General features: G+C 36.9%; 2 protein-coding genes across 2 annotated transcripts; both read right to left on the minus strand.

Annotated features, from left to right (window-relative positions):
* On the minus strand, window positions 3,907-10,693 carry LOC104773378 (valine--tRNA ligase, mitochondrial 1). Its single transcript, XM_019243451.1, has 22 exons — window positions 10,516-10,693; window positions 10,353-10,418; window positions 9,772-9,834; window positions 9,465-9,643; window positions 9,289-9,361; window positions 9,049-9,114; window positions 8,883-8,966; window positions 8,680-8,757; window positions 8,508-8,591; window positions 8,260-8,339; window positions 8,043-8,100; window positions 7,666-7,968; window positions 7,401-7,571; window positions 7,068-7,267; window positions 6,552-6,954; window positions 6,193-6,444; window positions 5,970-6,106; window positions 5,060-5,423; window positions 4,876-4,982; window positions 4,643-4,742; window positions 4,415-4,563; window positions 3,907-4,310 (listed from the first exon to the last, which is right to left on the minus strand). Exons 1-22 carry the CDS (start codon window positions 10,645-10,647, stop codon window positions 4,145-4,147), a joined length of 3,315 nt encoding a protein of 1,104 aa, XP_019098996.1. The 5' UTR covers window positions 10,648-10,693; the 3' UTR covers window positions 3,907-4,144.
* On the minus strand, window positions 10,887-12,812 carry LOC104773389 (39S ribosomal protein L46, mitochondrial). Its single transcript, XM_010497992.2, has 6 exons — window positions 12,516-12,812; window positions 12,227-12,292; window positions 11,781-11,855; window positions 11,551-11,680; window positions 11,336-11,461; window positions 10,887-11,234 (listed from the first exon to the last, which is right to left on the minus strand). The coding sequence occupies exons 1-6, from the start codon at window positions 12,674-12,676 to the stop codon at window positions 11,091-11,093; spliced, it is 702 nt and encodes a 233-aa protein (XP_010496294.1). The 5' UTR covers window positions 12,677-12,812; the 3' UTR covers window positions 10,887-11,090.

The raw sequence follows: 13,854 nt of genomic DNA on the forward strand, positions 1-13,854 counted from the left end.
TTGTGATAATACTTACACCAATTTCAAAAAACAAAATGTAATGATGCGCATAACACATGCCCCTATGCTTCTGCTTATTTCCAGTTTGTCTTGTTACTTTTTTTTCTTCTTCTTTCTGATTTCTTGCTGCCTATTGAAAACAAATCAAAATCATTTCCCTATGTGGTAGCCCATTTAAAGCACTGGTTCGGATTCTTGATCTTTTAAAATGAATCTCAACAAAATTCAGATTATTATATTAAATAATCATTAATAACCAAAATTCAGGAACGACAAATCTCAACAAAATGTGATGGGATCACTTACCCTAGTGTTTCCTCCCAATATAATTTGGATCCCACGTTCTTTATAGAAATTTCAATTCAAAATAAAAGATGATAAAGAGGAGGATAAAAATTTAACAAATACTATAAAATAATAAATAAAAAGATGAAGAAGAAATTAAAACGTAGGAAGTTGCTTAAAGCAGAAGGGTAGGACGCAAATGTCGTCGATGACGAAATGGACAAATGGGTATGGAAGTAGTACTACGCATAGTCATCTTCTTGACCATAGCCAGGATTTATATCAAATCTCTTGATTTCTTGTTTTTTTTTTTACATTCTATGTATCAGTTTTTTTTTTGGTCTAAGTTTTATTTTTATCATTTTTTTATGTATGATAAATTGTCTACGTTTAATGCATCTGTGATTTTGTAGAAGAAAAGCAAGAGTAAACAAATTCTACTTTTAATCGTTTTACTCACCCCTTCAGAAATATATACTCTAAATAGCACAATCAGCAAATTAAAAATTCGCAAGTTGTTTGTGTAAACAAAACTGGTTTGTCTCATTTAATAGACACCATTAATAAAAATGTACGATGTATACCTTATTTCCAACTGTACCTACCAGTTATTCAGACCTTATTTCCAACTGTGTTCCATTTTGATGCTACATATTCAACAAAAATACATATGAAAGGATTCCAACAAAACCGACCAAAAGGAGAAAGTTGCACACATAACTCTCTAAAAATTCAAACCAAGCCGTAATACTACTACAATTATATTGGAGCTTACGTGATACGTACAAAGTGGACCTCTTTACCCCATATGATTCACGGAGCCTAATGTTGTTAGAATATGTCAGGGACTCAAGGTGATGTAATTGACTTTCAAGATTAAGACTACAATACATAATACACGTTTTGATTGTATTCACTTTACACCTGAAATATATCCAAAGTGTGTGTATATATGTTCTGCATATATGCCAAAAACCACTTTATTGATTTAGAAAATCTAAGCAAATGTGTGAAATGAAATGTTGATTAGATGGTATCCTAACCATTATGTTTAACAATCGGGCTTAACAAAAAAAAAACACGAATTACCTACTTTCTATTGACAAAGATAGGTAAGGTGTTCGGCTTTTAATGACACTATCTTGGGGTCTTTTGATAGAGAACCCAACACGGCCTCCGCATTAAATAAAAATCGATACACGGATGCTTTAACCTTATCTCTCTTAACCACACATACAAGTTTTTCACCATAAAAGTGTAGACTCCTCCTCTTAAGATAGGACAACCTATCCAAACAATGTTGTTTTAAAGTTAATCAAGTATAACAGTATTGAATTGTTTTATTAAAGATAATATCAAACACCTTTTAGTTAGTATTAAAATTCGATTCTGGCTGTTTAATATATGCTTAAATTGAAAGAAAAAATTATATATATGCTTATAACCAAGTGAACGTACTTAAAGCAATTTATCGTATACGCAAAGTTGGTACGGAGAAACTGATAGATACTGTGGCTACATGCTACGGTTTGTTTCCTGAAATAATTATATGAAAAAACAAACATTCAATAAATCACCAAATAGATCCAAAAGAAATTTATGGTGAGATGGACTGCAGGTCCATGATTCATGGCTTTTACTACAATCAAACATTCATTCAATGAGTTTCGTCGACTCAAATGTATTTTTGTGTGTAGAGATACATACAACTTGACTATACTGGAATTGTTGGGAAAAAAAAGTTTTGGATTATCATAACGGCTAAATTCTATTTTGATTCAGAAATTCTCACCGAACCATTTTATTAGATTTGACCATTATTTTTCTTCTCTCCCTTACACTTTATTAATTGATGTTAATCATAGCACATGCACAAACAATATAAAAGAGAAAGTTTTTAATAAAAAGGTGTAATCAACCAAGAGAGAAAAACACCTAGAGAGGGTTTGTTTAAAAGTATGATTTGAGAACACCTAGAGAGGGTCACCACAACAAAAAAAAACTTATTTAATACTAATTGTTCTTAAAACGATTTAATTTTAAAAGTTTATGCTAAAGATTAGATCATTAGTCAATATATATAGATGTGGGCATGTGAAAAAAGATTTAGTGTTGAGGGTGTACATAAATAATTAGTGGGAATAAGAACCAAGCAACCCTTGTTAAAGTCCACGCCTTCTAGTACTTTTCCCCAAGTATAACATAATAATCTAAATTGAGGAATGAGATTCAACACTTGACAAGATTACATAATTGACATAATAGATTCAACACTTGAAAAGATTGCAAGGGGAATTTGTAATGTACATTTAAATTTGAGGACATGACACATTGGAGAATATAAGTTGAGAGCTTCCTGTCCAAGTATAGCAAAGTATGAGTTATATAACTCAACAAAAAGGGAAATCATAACATGTTGAAAAATTCAAGAGAAACTTCAGGTTTTTAGAGGCAGGACACACATGGTTGTAATCATAGCAGTAGAGACAATTGAACAATATTACAAGTTTGATTTGTGTTAGATTGTAAATGGCAGGTGAGAAGAAGAAGAAGGAGAGGGACATAAAGAGAATAATTCTCCCTTTACAGGCTTTCTATATGTTCTCTTATCCACCAATCCATGATTGCAATTTTTGCAGAATCGTCTATACAAATGCTAAATATTCAGAGTTGGTCCAGTGTTTATGCATTTATTTTATTTATTTACACACATAATTTCATTTCTGTTAATGTAGAGAAAGACTCCCAAGAAAATGACATAATTTGCTCCTATAGATCTGAACTTCTTTTTGCACGGGCTCAGAACCGGGCATGCGTTCGTTTTATACATATTTATTTATCAGAGTACACAACATTTTACAGGTACGTCGGAATTTGTTTTGTAGGAGTTGGGAGACAAAACAAATCATATGTTTTCAATTCTAGAAGACTCTAGATAAAGGGTATGGGAGTACGTATCAAAAACCTGATATACAATAATAGCCTATTTTGAGATCCTGACCAGCTTAATAATAACCTTTTACCAAACAGATCGATATCACTAAAGAGAAAATCAGACACTTACCTACTGTTCCAGGGAAAAGCAGTGATGAAGTATAATTGGGAATTAAGGACCTTATCAGAATGAGCATCATTACAACAAAGAATGAAACCGAGACCAAATATATATGTAGATGATAACACTTTGAGGAAATTAAAAGGCTGCGGTAACGTAATCGTGGGTCCAACTATACTTGATTCAAATTATTGAAATCAGATCAAATGTTTCAGGAATAGAAGAATAGAAAGCAACAAAAAAAAAGGAAGATATTTTTTGATGGTGGACTAAGGCGATATTGTAAGGGTCAGTTTGGTAGTCTATTGAACCCGTTTGATGAACCAGTGGTTATGAAAAGTTATTGGTTCTACCAACTCCAGTAATTAATTAGCTTTTGCTGTAATTTCTCTTGATCATGCATATGACCCACAAGCTTTGCTAATTATAAGTATCATTACACCCTTCAGTTAGCCTCGAGCCTAATTAGTATTTTAAAAGTCATTGAAAAAATTCTACTGATGCAGACTGGGATGACCCGGTTAACACTACCTAAACCAAAAGCTCAGTGCAAATGAACAAAGAAGAACACTTCCAAGTGGTGTTCACGTTGACCAAAACAAAATCGTGTTTGCAAATGATCTGTTCAAAACTAATCAACAGGTGTTTCTTTTTTAGAGAGATGTGATAAAAATATAGTCAAAACTCAAAAACTAGTTCACAATAACATCAGGTTTTTCTCAACCCTGAGATATTTAGTTTGGCCTTCTCAGACAGAAACTGTGACTTTGTCTCTCATTTCTTCTTCTGTTCCATTTGCTGGTTTCATGAATTGCTTGTTTCTGCAGCAAGACGGGCACTTTCCTTCTCAAAGAAATCGAACTCTTGGAGAATCTTAGCAAGCTTGGTCGCGTTGTCTTCTCTTATATTTGCAGGGACCTTCTCTTCATAAGTTGACACACTCATCATCTTCTGCAACTTCTCCTTTTGTCTGATGAAACAAAAAAATACAAATTTCAAAAGGGGGAAATCTCAGGAAACTAACATGCGATTCAAACATTCTGTTTCGATTCAATTTCGGATCTAGGGACTTACTTTTGTAGCTCACCAAGCTTGTTTCTGATTTTTTCTTTTTCAGCTTCTGTGTTAATCGCTCCATCCACTTTTAGATACACTTTGAGGTTCTCGTTTACCGTCTCAACGGAAGATCCAGGTGGGGCTGCGTGTTCTCTCTTTATAAAAACCTGTACCAAATCCCCATAGCAACTCTGATAAGAGACACGAAACAATAGAGTAAGAAAGAAACTGAAGATAGATTTTTACCTCTAAGGATGATAAATTTGCAAGGGTTCTGATCTCCAACTCGTGAGATTTTACCATTTCAGATGTTAAGTTGTTTTCACACAGAGCAAAAGCAGGTAACCTGAGAAAACGTACACAATGTTAAAAGTAACCTTTATATTCCGTTTTAGTGACAGTATATTCGAAAAAATGAATGATGGATATGACATGTCTCAAAGTGCTCCTTGAATGGGGTTTTAATCATATACGCGAACCTTTCATTTTTCTGTTTCTCCAGCAACCCTGCTCTGAGTGCCCTCATGCATTTCACAGTCGCGAGAACGGTTTCCATTTCACTCTCCACTTTCTCATTTGTCCAATTCTGGGTTCATGACATCAGAAGAAAAGAGTTAGAAACCCCAACAAATTATGACAAGTTACTAAGAAAATCTTACTGACCTCTATAGCAGTTGGGTAGTCACATATCATTATAGACGCCTTTCTTTCAGTGTCTTTGGGTGAGGGAAGCCGTTGCCATAGCTCTTCAGTAACAAAAGGCATAAGTGGGTGAAGAAGTCTCAAGCCAGTCTCCAGACTTATCCAGAGAGCATGTTGTGCATGAGCCCTCTCTGAAGCAAACATTGGGTTGTCACCAGCAAAATAAGGCTTGATTGCTTCAATGTACACGTCACAGAATTGGTATTGCCACCATGCATATACTGTGTTGGCTGCATCCGAGAACTCAAATGCCTCCAGTGAGTCCACTGTCTTTGATATTGCCTTATTTAGAACAGAGAGAATCCATTTGCAGCTGAACGGCATGGTTTCAGGGCNGTTTCTCCAGCAACCCTGCTCTGAGTGCCCTCATGCATTTCACAGTCGCGAGAACAGTTTCCATTTCACTCTCCACTTTCTCATTTGTCCAATTCTGGGTTCATGACATCAGAAGAAAAGAGTTAGAAACCCCAACAAATTATGACAAGTTACTAAGAAAATCTTACTGACCTCTATAGCAGTTGGGTAGTCACATATCATTATAGACGCCTTTCTTTCAGTGTCTTTGGGTGAGGGAAGCCGTTGCCATAGCTCTTCAGTAACAAAAGGCATAAGTGGGTGAAGAAGTCTCAAGCCAGTCTCCAGACTTATCCAGAGAGCATGTTGTGCATGAGCCCTCTCTGAAGCAAAGATTGGGTTGTCACCAGCAAAATAAGGCTTGATTGCTTCAATGTACACGTCACAGAATTGGTATTGCCACCATGCATATACTGTGTTGGCTGCATCCGAGAACTCAAATGCCTCCAGTGAGTCCACTGTCTTTGATATTGCCTTATTTAGAACAGAGAGAATCCATTTGCAGCTGAACGGCATGGTTTCAGGGCTTAGAGTCTGCGGAGGGGTATAATCATCGCCCAGCTTCATCATCGCAAATCTGACGGCGTTCCATAGTTTATTACACCATTGACGGTAACCAACAACTCGGAGGATGTCCAAGTTAATTTTATCAGACTAGAAAAGAATCAAGAGTAGAGCAATTTTTAGTTTATAGAATATACATCGAAGGAGTTTGTTAGAGATTTGGCAATAAATAGTACCTGAGCAGTGTAAGAGACAAGCGCAAACCGAAGAGCGTCAGTGCCACATTCAGGGATACCATTTGGAAAGTCCTTCACTTGTCCTTCTTTGGCAACAACCAGCTCTCTTGGATCCAAGTTACCTTCTTCTAATCTCTTATGCAGACCTTCAAGAGTTACTCCGTTTATTACTTCAAGCGGATCAATGACGTTTCCAAGAGATTTCGACATCTTACGCCCATGAGCATCACGTATCATAGGATGCAAATAAACCTATAGCAACGACAAGAAATGTTTTTTGCATATAAGTACTGGTCACAAAGTAATACTTGCGGCTAAAAGGAAGGAGGATCTTTGTTTGACTAAAAGATCATACGTACCTTGCTGAATGGAACCTCACTACCTAATTTCATTCCCATCATAACCATACGAGCAACCCAAAAAAAGAGAATATCATGTCCAGTTTCAAGAACGGAAGTTGGATAGAAGGCTTTGAAGTCGTCAGATTCATCTGGCCATCCCAGAAAAGATAATGGAGCGAGCCCAGAAGAAAACCATGTATCAAGTACATCAGGATCTTGAGTGAGTTCAAACTTCTTCCCAGCAAATTTCTGAGCAGCCTCTTTTCGAGCTTCTTCTTCGGTTCTAGCAACAACCCAATGGTCATTGTACGCACCAACTTCCTTCAGCTGATCTCCCTCTAGAGTGGCATACCATGCTGGTATTCTGTGGCCCCACCAAAGCTGTCTCGAAATACACCAGTCACGGATGTTCTCTAACCATCTGTAAGGTTGTGATTGTCAATAGATTGTGTAGTGACATCTTAAACAGCTATCACAGCTTATCCATATAATGATGCAACAAGAATGATAATAGATGGGGTAAATAAAAGAAACCTTCTCCATTCTGCTGTGTACTGCTTTGGTATGAACTCGAGCTTCTTGTTTTCATCAGTGATGGCAACATCAAGAGCCTCCTTTCCAATCATGCTGCAATTAACATACCACTGAGGCTTTATCATAGGTTCGATAACATCACTGGTTCTTGAGCAAAGTCCAAGCCTCATTTCATTGTTTTTGGCACCTCTGTACAGCCCCTGAGTAATATTTAGACAAAATAGTTAAGTTCTGCAAGACACTTACAAGAAACCACCAGGTTGTAATATCTTCTCAAACCAACAATCGATAATAATGTCTTTTTGCAAGTTATATGAAGAGTAACAGAATTACATGCTTCTGCAGAGCTTCAACAACTGCCTCACGAGCTGCAAAGCGTGGCATCCCTGTGAAGTCAGACCCGCCATTTGTGTTGATTTTTCCATCATCAGTGAATATGTTTATAAATTCCAGCTTGTGGCGCTTTCCAACCTCACAATCATTGGGGTCATGGGCAGGAGTAATCTACAAGAGACGAATAAACTAACTTTCACACAAGGAAAATTACTAAAAGCGGCAGAAACATAGAATTCAAATATATAAGAGAGAGCCTGTGTACCTTAACACAACCAGTACCAAAATTTGGATCAACAAGTATTCCATCACAGATAATTGGTAACTTCCGTCCATTAAATGGGTGCACAGCAAATTTCCCATGAAGATGCTTGTATCTTGCATCATCAGGATGAACAGCAATAGCAGTATCCCCAAGCATCGTTTCCACCCTGGTAGTGGCAACAACAACCTCGCCCAAGCCTCCTTCCAGAGGGTAAGCAAACGAAGTAAGAAGACCGAACTCAACTGGCTTCTCATAGCCAGGAACTTTTAGTAGTGTTCTTTCTTTGACGTCGATATACTCAACCTACAGATATTAGACACTCTGCATAAAGAGGATGCCGTCCAGTAATCATAGTCTCACAGTTGCTGCTGACTTACCTCAACATCAGATATGGCTGTCCTCAAAACACAATCCCAATTAACAAGCCGAATATCCCTGCACAAGTCATGGTATGCCTTCAGTTCAGTTAAATGTGCTTTCTTTTAACAAGGTAACTGAATAACGTAATTGAGTACAATATTCCTGTTTCCATGTATCCTTTACAACAGTAGTTCGATAGCTTGCATTAAATAACAACGTCAGACTTAAACATACCTATAGATAAGCCCTTCCTTATATAACCGTACAAAGGCCTCATTGACAGCTTTTGATCTTTGCTCATCCAGCGTAAAACACTAGATTTTACAGGCAGAAACATATCAGTAAGATGGAGGGAGAGCCCAGGGACACAGGTTAAGATAAAAAGTTCATATACATCTAAGGTCATCTAGCAGCGAATTAAGTTGAATATAGCCAATTTCTATAGCATATGTCTGAGAAAGGTCAGATCACTGAATTTTTACCTCACGAGACCAATCGAGAGAAGCTCCTAGGCAGCGTAGTTGGTTTAGAATTGTACCGCCGGACTGGTTCTTCCACTTCCACACCTTTTCACAATCACAAGCAACACAGGAGAATTCTTCAACAATGAAAAAAGGAAAATGTTTAATGAGCATACATTTATTTTCAACTTACTTCCTTAATGAACTCTCCACGGCCAACGTCATGCCTATTCATTCCTCTTTCACGCATGATATTCTTCTCAACCACAACCTAGAATGAACACTCAAGCAAAGAATATGATACAATGTAAAAATAAAATTACAAGCATGCAGCCAAAAGGGGATTCGCTCTAGACGGCAAATTATTTTAATATCAGACATGAGATAGGGACAAACCTGTGTAGCTATACCAGCATGGTCAACCCCAGGTACCCACAAAGCATTATACCCAGACATTCTCTTCCAACGAATAATTGTATCCTGCATCAGCAAATTTTTAGTCGCTGATCATCGGGAGGAACAGTAGACAAAATAACAGCACCAAACAATGTGCTAATGAAACCTCAATTGCAGTTGTTAATGCATGGCCAATATGCAAGGCTCCAGTCACATTTGGAGGAGGAAGAACCTGCAAAATCAATCAAAGGATTATATAAACTATAATTAAAAACAGTACTAACAATTTCAGAAGCTCAAAATTCTTCTCAACTGAATCGGGTTGACAAATAAATTATTCGAGAAGACAATAAAAAAGAAAGTTGAATCCAGAACGAATGAATTTAAGAACTGGATAAGGCCTTACCATAACAAAGGATGGCTTGGAACTCTTATTATCCGCCTTAAAAAGGTCAGATTTTTCCCACCAAGCATACCATCTGACCCAATAATTACAGAATAACACAGCATTATCTAAAGGAAGTTTTGTATTTGATTGAACACGCTCAAATTACTGTCAAAGAAAAAGCTCTACACACTTACGATTTCTCTACGGCAGCAGGACTGTATTGTTTGGCCATCTGTGAAGAAAGCTTTTTCCTCTCACCAAGAGGAGTTACAGGGTCCACAAAATCCTCAGGATTCTCTTCTGACGCATCCCGTTTGGAACTCTTCTTTGCACTCTTTTTAGGGACATTGGTTCCATCTTTGGCCTGTTTTGCCTACACGAGAGAAGCAGACCATGATAAAATTTTCTAGTTACAGGGATAGTTAAGGATTTGACTCGCACGTTATACAAAAACATGTAGCAGGAACCCGAAACGCATAATTGGGGTTTCTCAGAGATTACCTTCAGTTCTGCCAGCCTCGCTTTCTCCAAAGCTTTTTGCTTCTTCAACTCCTTTTCTTTATTCTACAAAAAAAATATTTAACAGATTACTTTTAAAGTTGATATTACACTGGAAATAAATAATAATTGAAGTCCAACACGGTATAATGAAATCAATAAGATTTTACAAAAGCAAAAACCAAAATAATATTCACCTAACTACTAACTCTCACGACAGGAAAACAAAAAAGGAAGCGTAAGGCAGTGCATTCAAAAGTACCAAAAGAAGCAACACCATGATTATAAGAATTTGTTGCAAGTGTACTTAAACTATTAACTTATAAAATGTAAAACACTTCTTCGGGCTTCTCTAACTCTTCAATCTTAAAAACAACTTAGGCATTTCTATCTGTCTACGACTCTCACCAATCCATTTTCCAATTAGGCATTTCCATATGAAAACATTACTCACTACAGCTAATTGTATTACTATCGAATCGCTATACGCACAACCTTGATTGAACAACAATCTCAACCACAATCGTCTATGAGATTCTAATTGTTAAAATCAAGAGAAAAACAAAAAAAAACAGAAGTCAAACCTTCTCTTCCTTCTTCTTCTTCCGCTCAAGCTCCTCCTCTGTAAGGATCTTCTTCTCTGATTCGGACTGCGAATTAAGAAAACAAACAGTCAATTCTCAGAAGAATTTCGAATTCCGGTGATAATCAACGACAGTGTAAAAGACAATCGGAATACAAGCGTACCATGATTCTGGAACCGTGAAACGGACGCAGTAGCTGATTCGTAAACGCCGGAGATAAGAAGCTGGGGTGGTGATGAGAACGTGCACAAGATACAAATAACGGCTTAGCTCTTCTGAGGAAGAGCAGTGACATAGACAGCAACAAAAACCTGCTAGGGCTTATTGAATTTGCTTATTTTGACAGTATCGAACCAAAATAAAATAAAAAAAGTGAACCGGAAAAATAAATAATGATCTGGGTTTGTAAAATAAGTCGGTTATTTTAGTTTTCGGCCCAGTGGGCTTACAAAGATCCACTGAAGAGGAGATGTGGCGTTGTTGACCGTTGACGAATCAACGAATGTGACTTCTTCTCAAGTTATGTAAGAGATGTGTAAAAACTAAAAAGTACATTACTTACTGAAACCAAACAGTCAATAAAAAATTCCTTGTGACTAAAAAAAAACCAGAGACATGGTTTGGTCTGGCTGGTTATTCACAACATCTTGTTTAAGATTTAACTCTCTTAAAACCATAAAGATCACTTGGGATGAAGAAGAAAGGATTCAAAAACGGTTTTTATGGTGTGAGAGTGACTCAGCTAATGATCATCTTGTTGAAGAATTCAGCTTGCTCAGGGAAGAATTCCAAAAGCTCGTCTTTGGTTACCCACACAAAATCCTCGCAGTTGCTTATGTTGTATTTTGATGCTGCTACTACACTGCATTTGAAGAAGAACCTCTACACAACATCAAAGAGGAAAAGAACCAAACAAAAAATCCATTAACTTCGATACTTAGATGAGACCTATAAATCTCTCGAGCTTTGTTCTTAGTTATTACCTTGTAAGATGGCAAATCAGGTGTTTCTTCTGTAGGTTGTATAGCCATGTGAGCCATTGGAGCATTTCCAACAAAGTATGTGTGAGTGAGGTCTCCTAAGACTGACTTCAAAGCGGATTCTGCGCACTGCAAATACCAAATTTACATAACAACAGTAAGCAGCGGAAAGATTTCTCATGGTGTTAGGGATAAAAGTAGAGGCATCAAACAATCACCTTGCGAAGAGTTGGCTCGGAATCGTAGACTTTCTCAGGGAAATGCCAGACGGGTTTGTCACTAGTAGCTCCAAACGGCTTGCCGAAGATGAGAAGATACAACTTTTTGTCTAGAGCTCTATATAATGACCTATATAATAGCAGCAATTTTTCCAAAAGTAACTATCAATCTTCAATCGAAGAGAGAAACACAACACCGCAAGAAACATAAAGAGGTGCGAACAACTTACTTCCTATCATTTTTCTTGTCAGCCTCTGTAATTCTAGGAGCAGGTACATAGTCCATTTGGTATTCACCCTTGGCTCTGTATTCACGCATCAAAAGATCAACCAAAAGACAAATTTAAAATTTCATGGAGAAGTCACAGAACCGTCACTACACTTGGAACAGATTTAAAATGAGCAAAAAAAATAGTCAGAGAACCTTCGCTATACATCTACGAGCATACAACAGTTCTTAACTTTCACTACAGTCAAAGTACTGCTGCTCAGGTTACTCCAATACTAAGCACATGTAACTTACAGAGCCATAAAGAAAAACGCCGATCTTACAATTCCTAGCTATATTCATAACGAAGATGGCCCAAAGTTAAATGAACAAGAAGCCGTTGAATAGAGTATAAGCTTGGAGGCATCAAGATATAAACAAAGATCGACAAAAATCAGAAACTTTTACCTGTTCTTAGCAATGTCCAAGAACTCATCTGGATATCTACGACGAAACTGCTGTTGCCAATTGAATCTGCAACAGATCAACCAAATCAAGACAAAATGTTTCCAGTAATCAAAATCAGGTGAACTATACTGTAAAAATTAAAACTTTCACTGCTCAATGACTCAAAAACATTTCTTTGACTCACATAACTGTACTTATTCCCCATGTTCTCTCGATTTCTCATCATTCTACAACCAAAATATAAAAAAAAGCACAGAACACAAGCAACAATGAGAGAGGGCTTTTTTACTTGAACTCCTGGAAAGCGTAAACAGCAGGATCCGGTCTGGGTATGACAACACGCAATCTCTCAAAAAGCACCGAAGCTACGATCTTATCAGAGCTCGTGCAAAACCCTCGCCTGCTCTCCAAGAGAGGCTTAGCTAGTAACCGCAACGATGATCTCTGCATTTCTCAATCTCAACCCAGAAAACGAAATCGGATTTGGCTAGTGAAAGAGAGAGTGAACGCCGGCGCTTTGAGCCTGAGGGTTTTTCGATGATACTCAATCCCCCACTTCAGGTAAAACCACCAATTCGACGGGATGAACAAACAAAAAAATAATTGGTTTACATAACCAGACAGAACCAGAATCCGGTTTGTTTTAATTAAATTGGATCTACATACATGGCCAAACTAAACCATGTGATCCGGTTTGCTCTAATACACTTTGATTACATGGTCAGACTAACTAAACCATGTAATTAAAAACTCGATGTGACTAATTCAATTAGCCTAATTCAAAAGGATTACAGACAATACACACTTTACTGAACAACAACAAATCTATCAATCCCTCTATGTACATGGTCTTCTTGCGAGAACAACGCAGACAAGTCGAGAACTATACAGAAGAACGGTCCGTGACAACACTTTCTAATCGATTCTTTTAAAAATTTAAGCATTTGTGTTTTTGTTTAAGTGTAGCCCTTGACTTTTTTACAATGGGCCCGGTAGATATTCAAAAAGTAAACTAATCAAATGGGTCCAAGTTATTATAGCAACAGACAAAATCTTCGACTGAGGCCAAACCTGAGCTTCAATCATCACCGTTTGATTCACCATAATTACCCATCGGCGATCGCAAACCGTCCAATGTACAACCGAACAAAAAAACCATGCAAAGACAAATTATATTGCACAGCTTTGGTAATCACAAAAGTTTCCTAATCTGTTTATATGAATAATACTACTGTATAAATTTATAGAGGTATCAATCAATTGATAGCAGTCTGATTTTTCGTTTGAGTGTTTTGTTTTTATCACAACTCGCTTAGTACGTTTTTTTTATCGCAGTCTGAAGTTTCTGGAAAGTAGAATGAGATTCTGACTAAATATTGTTTCAACTAATTATTACTATTTTGTTTGTTCGAACCTCGACGTGTCAATGTATATACTCTATCAAAAAAACAAAAAACAAAAACTACTTGGCTAAAATCTACCCCCACTAAATGGTTTCTGTTTAACCAAATATATAATTGATATATATATATATATATATAATCTCAGGATTCTCTAACAACAAATATATATATATATATATATATATATTTTTAAATCTACTCGGACCCATACGAAAGTAAAGAGGA

The sequence above is a fragment of the Camelina sativa genome, chromosome 3 (assembly GCF_000633955.1).
Source record: "Camelina sativa cultivar DH55 chromosome 3, Cs, whole genome shotgun sequence".
Taxonomy (NCBI): domain Eukaryota; kingdom Viridiplantae; phylum Streptophyta; class Magnoliopsida; order Brassicales; family Brassicaceae; genus Camelina; species Camelina sativa.